We start from the raw sequence: 11203 nt of genomic DNA, 5'->3' as shown, positions 1-11203 counted from the left end.
CTCACAAACATGCAATTGTTGAGAGGGCCATGTATGTTTCTTCTTATGGCATTGTTATCCTTACACAGAAGTAGTTCAGAAATCCATACACTATTGAGGAACTGAGATACGCACACTTTGGTGTATGGATTCGTGGGTTTGGGGGTTTAAATGGATCCAAAACAAAGAATAAGCTATGGAGAGGAGTTTTAGAAATGGGAACAATGGGATGAGAAATTGGGAATGACTCCATGGCAGTTGCTTCGGCGGGTGAGGGGAAGAAGAAATCTGGGATGTGAAAATGAAGAAGAAGAAGAAAAAATGAATTAATAAAAAATAAAAAAAAAAGTAAATTGGTCATTTACTCTTTCTGTGGTCTCCACGTGCTTGACACATCATTATTTTAATGGAATCTTGACGGAAGTTAGACGGAAGTATCACGTAAATATCAAAATAGGATTTCAGGTAATGGTAGAATTGTGAGTGTGAATATTAAATTGACCTTGGCACTGTGGGCACTGATAGTGAATTTTTCTCTTTCAAGAATTTGATGCCGGCTTGTTATGCCTATTTTTGGTATGGTTTCCTTCAGGTTCGGTTTAGTGGACTCATCAAGAATTAATCATGAGTCATGACCGACCATAACAAGTGATGTGCAATGTGTAAAGAGACGGCGATACTCGGGCCCTGTGTGCTCAATGCCAAAGTCATTACCGCTAGGTTAGTTTTTCTTGAAAATGAGAGAATATGTCATAGTCATAGAGTATAGTTAACATTGCGCGCATGCTTCTTCTTAACATGGTTGTTGGGATTAACTTAGAATTTCAGTTTATAGGATCAGCATAGTCCCAAAGTTAGAAAATCATGTATAACGTTAGTGATCTGGGCTGGACGTACGTCTGCACTATCGCTAAAGTGTGGACGTCGACGTTGCAGCAGCATTCAGATGCCGACGGCGGCATGAATCTTGCCGGACAGAGGCCGAAGGCATCCCAGACCGCTTCTAGGCAGCGATTGAGGTCGAAGGAGATTGAGGTTGAAGGTTCTGGACAGCGACCTCATCTGCAACTTCAAGGTTCTGGACAGCGCTGTAAACTAATCGCCGGTGACTCCACCGGACTGCAGACTAGTCCAGGATGCCCCTGGCCTTCGTCAGGCAAGAGGTAATGCGCCGTCAACGCTTGATCGAGCAGAAACCCTGAACGTTCGCACTTTAACGACGGTGCGGACGTCCTGTTGAGAATGCCTGCCATCAAGTACCACGTTTTTTCGTTGCACCTCTTCTAAGGAATTCTTAACTTATTCCCTTGACACCTTTCCCAACTGATTTTTATCGTCTTCAATGGTGGCACAAGGATCAATGACCTTGAGAAACGCTTTCATTTCTATACAAGAGGAGCCTTCTTCAGTAGTTTGCCACCTTGCACTCCCATACCCTTAATTCGAGAGATCCAGTTCCTCCTTCTCTGCAAGTATTAATGGCCCGACTTTGATAGTCAACTTATAATTTCTATCTGTCAATTTCATGGAACCCCATGACAGAATCAATGGCACTAACTCAAGGTTTACTTGAAGTAATTTATAGATGAGTACGTGCTTATTTATAAGGAATGCTCCTTATGCAAACTACACCGCTTCCCCCAAACACGGTTGTAATTTGATAACCGAACCTCTTTCTGAGTTTGACCATCCTAGTACGGTACGTTACCGTACGAATCACCCCCCACCGCATTAATCAAAGTGTTGATTGCATGTGCCGCACATTTCGAGTCACCAACATCTGTCTCTCTTTCGTCTTCTAGATTTTGCATATCAGCTCTATATATTTATGACTCTACCATCGAGCTTTTTCACACACCACCACTTTACTCTAGCTAGCTCTGTTTTTCTTCTTCTCCCTTTCATTGCTTTGCTTTAATTTCCAGTCAGAAATGACTTCTGCAGATTTTGTTGATATGGAGAACAGCAGCTGCGGCGGAGGGCCTTTCGGTCGCGTGGTGCGGTGGCTGAAGCCGGTGCCGGAGAGGTCATGGGGTAAGGTGCTGGAGGCGGCGAGGGAGGCGAAGAAGCTCGGGGAGGATGATCTGAGAAGGATTGTGCATTCGTTCAAAGTAGGGTTGGCTCTGACGTTGGTGTCTCTTTTTTATTACTATCGACCGCTTTATGATGGCTTCGGTGACGATGCAATGTGGGCTGTCTTGACCGTGGTCGTTGTCTTTGAGTTCTCGGTTGGTAAGCACTAAGCACTCTGTGTAATTTTAGAAGGTCATCTTCACCATTGTAAGGCATTTGTTCATAGAAGTTAAATGCCTGTATCTGTATATTCTGATTGTTAAATGCCCTCGGCTATCAAAAAATAAAGTGGTTGTGCTTTAAGTGTGAAAAATGTAATGATGATCATACCTTGATAAATTACCACAGTCTAGCTAAGATAATCATATATATTAAATTTTACTGTTTTTTCTAGTCGAAATGTGAACGTATCAGACCAGTTTCTCAAAAAGGAAAAAAAAAATGTGAATGTATCAGAAAAGGGCAAAAGACTATGTATTGCGCCAATTAATCTTAAAAAGCATTGAATCTTACCAAAATATCAGTACTCTTTCGACGCCCGTTTACGTAGCAGTACTCTTTATACTGTCTATCGACTTTTGTCAATCAAGGTTAACTTCATATATATATATATATATATATATTTAGCCAGTTAATTATTATCATATGTATCGGTGACTTTGGCCTTAAAAACGGAGAGAACAATTTTATAACAATTAGTTCTGGTTTCTCCTCTTTATATTATTTCTTTCATTTTTCCAGGAGCAACCCTAGGGAAGGGTATAAATAGGATGTTGGCAACGTTACTAGCTGGTGCTCTAGCTGTTGGAGTTCATCACATATCAACTCTTTGGGGAGGAGAAGTCGGGGAGCCCATATTGATTGCATTTTTCGTCTTCGTTGTAGGTGTGTTCCATGCATACACATATGCTTCCAATTAACTGAGATTTGAGGCACATAAGTAACGTAATTTGTTCATAAAATAACTATTTTTATCTTTGGCAGCTGCAAGTGTGACCTTCATGCGATTCTTCCCCGCATTGAAAGCAAGGTATGACTACGGGCTGTTGATATTCACACTGACCTTCTGCTTGGTTTCGGTATCTGGCTACCGCGAAACTCAGGTACTAGACGTGGCACACAAGAGGCTATCAACGATTGCGATAGGAAGCTGTACTTCTATTATGGTTTGTATTTGCATCTGCCCTGTGTGGATTGGAGTTGATCTCCACAATTTGGTTGCTGGTAACATGGAAAATCTTGGGGTCTTTATGGAAGGTACATGTGTATACCAAATCAAGCCCCCCTCCCTCATAAATCATTTTGTTATTTTCTACCTTTTGCTTCGACAACAGACACATATATTTGATATATGATTACAACTGACTAAGCGCTACTTTTACGTTGTTTACAGGATTTGGATTTGAATACTTTGACATAAAAGGGAATGGGTTGTCATTAAGTAATCAGCAATATAAAAGTGTTCTTTCATCAAAAAGCCTTGAAGAAACCATGGTGAGTAAATGTAGATGAGGAGGACTGGAATATCTTTATATCTCAAAAAGTGAACTTAAATTATTTTCACAAATATACATACAATATCTCCTCAGTCCTGACTGAACTAGTTAGATCCATAATACGAGCCTTTTCATTCTTTGGGACATTCTCTAAATTCATTCTCGATAAAAAGTTCTTCTTGCCAAAACAATTAAAAAAAAAAAAAAACAAACCCTAAATCACTTATCCAATCGCTTACTAGCTAGCATTTTCGTCCGTTTATTAAACCTACACAGTTAGATGGTTTTGCATTTTCTTAAATTTTTGCAAATACGACACTGAAGGAAAATTTGATATAGTAAATGAAAGATTCGGTGAGATAGTGAGCCAAAATAAATAGTTAACTTTATACAAAAATCTCTTGTCTATCCATGAAAATATATATGACTTGACACAAATGTGGTGATCGGGTATCCCACATTGAGAATATTGTGAAGAATGGTCGAGCATTTACTCTACGAAAAGAGTTTTGTCCTATTCTGTATTCGTAGCAAAGGTAGAGACCATAAAATAAAGTTTTGGTTAAATGCTAGTTCTGTATTGAATAAATAATAATTGTTTCTATTTTTCAGGTTAACTTGGCAAGATGGGAACCAGGTCATGGCGGGTTCAAGTTCGGCCACCCATGGGAGAAGTATTTGAATGTTGGAAGCCAAACTCGGCAATGTGCGTATAAAATTGAAGCTCTGAACACTTACCTGAACACTGGTATCCAAGTATATACTCTACCCAAAACCTACTTTACACCATTGCTACCATTAAGGTTATGATTATGAATTTGTGAATCCAACTCGTGACATTTTAATGCAGGTGCCCGCTGAAATTCGAAGCGAAATTCAAGAACCATGCATAAATATTTGCACTGAATCCGGAAAAGCATTGAAGGAATTAGCAGCAGCCCTCAAGAAAATGACTCGGTCATCATCAGCTGATTCCCACATTGCATGCTCAAAAGCAGCAGTTGAGAGCCTCAAGTTATTGTCACTCAAAAGAGGCATATGGAAAGATGCTGATCTGCTGGAAACAATACCATCTGCTGCGGTGGCGTCACTTCTTATTGAAGTCGTAGCTTGTGTTGAGAAGATTGCTGAAGCAGTTCACGAACTAGCATCCGTCGCACATTTCAAGACTGAACAGCCACAATTACTTCAGGAGCCAGCGCTTTCTGAAGAATATCATGTTGCTATTACAATTGATCGTAATTCAACTGAGGGGCTACCCAAAAATGGAAGTTCAGATTGCATCACTACTAATGTTTAAAATATGGAACTTTAAATATTAGGTGTATTAGTTATTGTTAGTACATAAGTCTTGCGTTCTAGGTCAGGGGAAGACTCTTCTACTACCAGAAAAAGAGGTCTTCGATCCATTCTCAAGATTAGAGAATATATATAGCAGCAGCAGTCAGCACCTCCATATAAAAAAAATTCAAAGCTAGGAATATTGTTATATATTTCTCTTATATATATATACTAGCTCTATCTGTCTATAGTAATTATATAAACTCTCCTATGTCTTGCATTAGAAGAATCTAGCTGTTTTTTTTTTTTTTTGCGCTACAATCAGCAAACTAACAGTAAGGTCAATTTTTGCACCTGTGTATTAATTACACATGGTTTACACACAAGTTTAATTTCTTATAGCTTATAGTTATTTTTTTTTTCTAGTTCTTCTTTTATTTTCTCTTTGGCTTATGTTACAAGCCAATGCAAGGATATTTATGTAAAATCATACAACCATGCTCACTATAATATGCAGACATGCTTGAAAACAATTACACAAGGATTAAGACCTGCTACCTTCAGCAACAATTGACATGGACTCCATCTCTGCAGCAGTGCAAACACAAGATCAACTAAATATGGCCTTTTGTTACTTACCAACCTTACTTCTCAATGGACAGAACTTATGCAAAATAATTGTGGTGATAACAGGGACCAAACTCATCTATTTATATAGGATGACTAAACCTCAAAAGTCTTCCATCAAGGCAATTCATAAAGACATAGGTCTCCTAGTTAGACTCTTAATGTATCACTATATTGTAGCCTTTCTTGAAGGCTAAGAATTGGATTACTGACCTTAATGAACTGATACACTGTTTCATTAAGCTAGTAGTATTGATTTACAATTTGTATTCATGTTAAAGTAGGTTTGACATTAAGCTAATTATTATATACATTATGATAATGTGTGACAAGTCCACATTTGATTCTAACAATATATATATATATATATATATATATTGTTTGTTATAAATAAGAGAATAAGAGAGAGAATATAGAGAGACAAAATATAGTAGGAGGTAGAGCGTATCATTCATTCTCATTAGACTCCTTTATATATATAGAAGTAAGGTTTACATCACAAGGACATAAGTAATGAGTATTTACGTGGACAGCCACATATATATAATATTTACAACACTCCCCCTTCGATGTCCACCAATTAATGATATGGTGTTGGACGCGCTTAATATTGTCTCGTTAAAAACTTTGCCAGGTAACAAAAACCCAGTGGGATAAAAACAACCTTGGTTGAAGGAGAAAAAGAGTGCAACGCGCATATGTCCTAGGTAGCATAATTTTGAATGTTCTTCCTTGATGAGAAACTCCCTAGGTAGCATAATTTTAAATGCTATTCCTTGATGAGAATCTCCCCATGATTGTTACAAGCTTCAATCATATATATAATAAAATACATGTACCATGTATATCAGATTTGGTGTGTCGATCACATAGGTGAGACCAATTTCTTGAAGGAAATCTAGGTTGCCGGTGAAAAATTTGGATCCCGATCGAACCTGGCTCTTGATGCTATGTTAGCTTTAGCATAAGAAATAGAGATGTAGAGAGAGTTGAAGAAGCAACAAACTGTTTTTAAGTATTTTTGTAACTTGTTACAGAAATAGGAGTTGTTGCAGTTATTTATACCTGTAGCTATTAAAGATGTGATACAGCTATAAAAAAGTCTCCTAGCTAACAAATAAAACTATACTAAATTTTTACTATTTTACTAACAATGTGTGTTTTGCATAAAAGATGACTCATAATGGATTTTAATTCTTGCAAAGATTAGGGCAACACCAACAAAACTATGATATTCTTAATGAATTCTACCTCACATGATAAGAGCATAACCAATTTCATATGCTCAAATTATAGATAAAAATATTAGCAAAGAATAACAATATAAAGGAACAACATTTGACACATTTACCTTTATACAATATTTCGAGCATTGAATTTTTAAGTATGCCATAGTTAGCCATAAATATCAATTTGTGTAATTGATAATTTCATATAGGCTCAATAGGACCTCTAGATAAAATCACAACTTCGCGAAAGTTAGAATATGTTGCAACATTGTGAGTCTGATTAAAATTTGATTTCTTAGTCTTGTCATAGTACTCATTGAGGCAATAAGTCAATTTGACCGTAAATGAATGAGTATATATGAATTTTAGACTTTTTGATTCCATGAGCTTTAAGTTCTTTCATTCATTAATGGACTTGCCTTTGGCAATATGAATCCATTGAGGATATATTTGATTAAGAAATATGCTTATAATGACACATAGGATTTGGGGATTTGCTTTTAACGATTTACCTTTAAGATCTTCATAATAACAAAGACAACCTGCCATATGCCTCTCATCAATATAACAACTATATGTAACACTATACATATAGAAAAGTTGTCCCTTAGAGAAGAATGATAATCCCATGTCTTTATAAAGAGAGATGTGTGTCTTAGTGATTCCAATTCTCTGGAATGAACACCCTCTTTGTTGACACAATGAAACGTAGTAGTATATAGCCCTTGATGAGATATCATCAATGATCATCAATTAGAGATCTGTCACACATTCATATAAACATGCATTAGCTATAATAAACTCTATCCATATCAGGTACCCAAGCCTCTTTTAGGGCATCTATTGTCTCTCAAGGACAAGTTAATTAAAGAATGTGGATCTTCATATAATCTCCTGAAGGGCGTTATGGCTTGTATAATTTTCCCTTACAGGGAGCTTAAAACATTGGACTTAGTTGATATATTAATCCACATAATTAACGCCGTTACATTAGTCTTTCCTTTCCCTAACAACGGGAAGACTATCAGATTTGACCACACAAATTATGTGTTCATAAATATTGGATTGAAAATCCATTGGTGATTGGCAAGTCCAAACCAATTTTTAGGTCAAAAAGATATGAATTGAGATTTTTTCTCAAAAATTAAAATGAGACATTGTTGATAAAATCTCACACCAATTCACATTTTTCAAATGATATTTCTCCCCCTAATGGAGGGAAGATTGTCCCATTAAATTGACAACTCGCAAATATGCGATAAATTATCATTTCCTTGTTAGGAAGATTTGTAATTATTGTTGTATTATATAACAATGTAAAATATGTAGATAACTCTACATGACATACTATGACACATTGATCACACCAAAATATTTTTGTCACGCCCCGATTTTCAAACACAAATAACAATCAATATATAATCTCATAATTATACATGCGTGATGGTTCAACCATCAATACAAAATACCTGAAAAACTTTTTCCTTTTAACCCAAGTACATACTGATGCCCTGAACCCACAACGTCAATATATACTCGCTTCGCATACTCATATATTACACGAGTTTGCGAATTAAATTGCCACAACAAGATAAACATAAATGCTCCTTACAGCTTACTACATAGCGGAAGTCATAACAATGGCAAACCCAACAAAATTTGCTTCCTACCCGTTCTGCTGCCAACAAGCTACCTCAGCTTCAGTCACGATTACCCTGACCTGCAGGATTAACCCCTACACCATTGAATAGTGTACCGGGTTACCGCACAACAAACCCGATAAGCTTATGAAAGCTTATATGAGTAACTCATGAACTGATATCAACAACTCACACCAATCAACTTAAGGAAACAATGCAACCATGATTCCTTCCAACATTCCATGTCCTTTCCACTGAAGGGACAACATAAGTCACCTCTGTGACAAAGTACTATTTGCTAACTCAACAATCAATAAGCAAATCAAGTCTCATTTAGACAATAAAAGAAAGAATACTCTCGAGACTCTCTTTTAAACTACGCACTTATGAATCTCCAACAACCTAAACTGTTACCCCCATAAGCTATAATGGCAGACAGACTAGAGCTCTAACTAATCGTAACCACTCGCTTGGCCAAAGGCGTGATTCTCGATTTCTTGCCTTGGTCACCATCTACGACCTGTCACCATCTGTGACATATGATTTTCAGACCTCGTCTGGTCTTAGAATCAAATGTTGAGTAAGTCACATCCAACCTAAAAACGTTACATAAATCTAATAGAAGATTTTCCCATCCCTGCTCACCATCTGTGACTCTTAGTACAAAGACCAATACATTTAAAATAGGGCTAAATACTGTTTACCACCCTGTGACCTCACATCAATTCAGTCCCTCGACTTTCAATTTCATCTAAAACACCCCCGAACTATCATTTTCTCGTCCAATAGGTCCCTCCGACTCAATTCCGTTAATTTCAGACGTTAAATGCTGACGTGGCATTTCCAACTCATCAAAAGTGGGGCCCACAGGGATGTGAAATTCCCAAAATGTCCCTGACTCTATCACAGCCCCAAATCCTATTCAGATTGAATTTTTCTCACCCAAGAAGACCTAAATACTTGTCTTGGAGATGTACATCCTGCCCAAAATAATCTTTCCCACCAAAGAAGACCTAAATACTTGTGTTGGAGATGTACATCCCGCCCAAAATAATCTATTTGCAGAACATGTTCAAATTAATAACATTTGACCTGTAACATGTACTTCAAAATAACCAATCTACATTTTTAACCAACATGAAGCACCAATTCTACATTCGAAAGTTTAACAACATCAAACTTTCTTAAAATCCAACAAAATAAGCAGCCCAAATGTTTACAACATATCAAATGTTGGCATTTCAAATAGCTCTAATCATCCTCCCAAAAAATTAGAGCTAGCAACCTAGGTAGCACACACCAAGGTTGCACAAAAAATGTTAGGGCTTGCTTATCATTCCCCAAACTTCCACCTACTTTCCCCCTTGCTTGGAATTCTGCCTAATCCTTTGAGATGATCTGCAAGGTGTTGGAGATTGACCTTTTGCTGCTTTACTCGATGTCGGAGGCCTTGTGGTTGCTGAGGTAGATGTGGCAGCAGCAGTAGCAGCTTTGGTAGAGTTGGCAGGGGCGGCAGCAGCAGTAGCAGCAGCAGTAGCTTTTCTAGATGCCTTCAATGCAGCCATCTTCTTCTATACTCACCAAAAAAAAAAAAATTTCAAAAACAAGAATATAATTGTCAACACACAGATACCAAAAGCAAAGCATCACTAGCCCAACTTTCATCACAAAAGCAAAGCATCACAAAAGCAAAGCATCACAAACCTATTCATCAACAAATACACAAAGTTTACAACTAAAATCCAACTTTCATACCCTTTGATATTCAACCACTTTTAGATGGTTTTTCCTCAGGTCATTCTTACTCAATGGTGGTTTTCTTCCAGGTTTAGGCTGCAAAAAAATTATGGGATCAGCCTTAAATAGAAACATAAACAAGCTGCCTTGTCTACAAATTAATTTGCAAAAGTACACTAAACATAACGTGAAAATAAACCAGAAATTACCTGGGCGTTTTGAGATGCAGTTCCTTCTCCATTGTTCAGCTTCCTTTTCTTGTTCACATTTGCAGCTTGCTTATCTTTTGGTGGAAGATGTCTGTGACATGTCTTCACGTTGTGGCCAACTCTTTGACAATTGCTACACTTCAAGGACCGCTGAACTCTTCCAAGCTTTGTTCCATTTGCAGCCAACTTCTCCGATAAATCTCTAATCCTCTTTGTTCGTGGCCTTCCGGGCTGTCTAGAATACTGTGGAGGCAGAATTGGTTGTTCTTCACTCCTACTCCACATCTCCATTCCATTAACAGGCTTGATCAAATTGCTGTAAATGTTAATGAACGTCTTTTTTAAGTAGCAATCTGCAACAAAGTCTTCCGGATCTGCCCTATTGTTGTATATTGCTGAGACAGCGTGCTTGCATGGAACACCACTTAAGTCCCACATTCGGCATGTGCAGGTCCTTGCAATAAGGTTGACCACATTCTTTGTTCCTTCAAAAGTCTCGACCTCCACGTGGTCACCACCATTCCCGGTAGAAATGCAATCTGAAGCAGCCTTCTTTTTGTTCTTTTCTAGTACTTCTCTAGGCTTGGGGCATAGATTTCCTACCATTGCTTGCATCTTATCCTTTCTGATTTGGTTTCTCTTCATTAGCTTCATTCTAATTTCCTCGAACATACTCACTGGTGGTTTTGCTCTAGCATCAAAAATGAACGAGTTGAAGCTTTCACATGAGTTGTTGATCATAACGTCACACTTCGAGCAAGTGTTGAAGTATGCTCTACACCAATGCTGTGGAGGCCTATCCTTATCTACAAAACAAGCATGAGAAGCCATTAGTCATATATAGGTCAAGTAAACAGGTCCAAAAAAAAAAATCAGAACCTCTGTAATACGAAAACTTACGTGTCATCCACTTGTACGCTTCATTATCCAAA

General features: G+C 37.6%; 1 protein-coding gene across 1 annotated transcript; it reads left to right on the top strand.

The window, feature by feature from the left end:
• The first annotated feature begins 1910 nt into the window (after positions 1 to 1910).
• LOC112203926 (aluminum-activated malate transporter 2) lies at positions 1911 to 4848 on the top strand. The gene is made up of 6 exons (XM_024344823.1): positions 1911 to 2211; positions 2794 to 2937; positions 3037 to 3309; positions 3446 to 3546; positions 4161 to 4304; positions 4399 to 4848. Exons 1-6 carry the CDS (start codon positions 1911 to 1913, stop codon positions 4846 to 4848), a joined length of 1413 nt encoding a protein of 470 aa, XP_024200591.1.
• Positions 4849 to 11203: the final 6355 nt, after the last annotated feature.

The sequence above is a fragment of the Rosa chinensis genome, chromosome 5 (genome assembly GCF_002994745.2).
Source record: "Rosa chinensis cultivar Old Blush chromosome 5, RchiOBHm-V2, whole genome shotgun sequence".
NCBI classification, from domain to species: domain Eukaryota; kingdom Viridiplantae; phylum Streptophyta; class Magnoliopsida; order Rosales; family Rosaceae; genus Rosa; species Rosa chinensis.
Note: the sequence above shows the minus strand (reverse complement) of the source record. Positions and strands in the feature narration are given on the sequence as shown.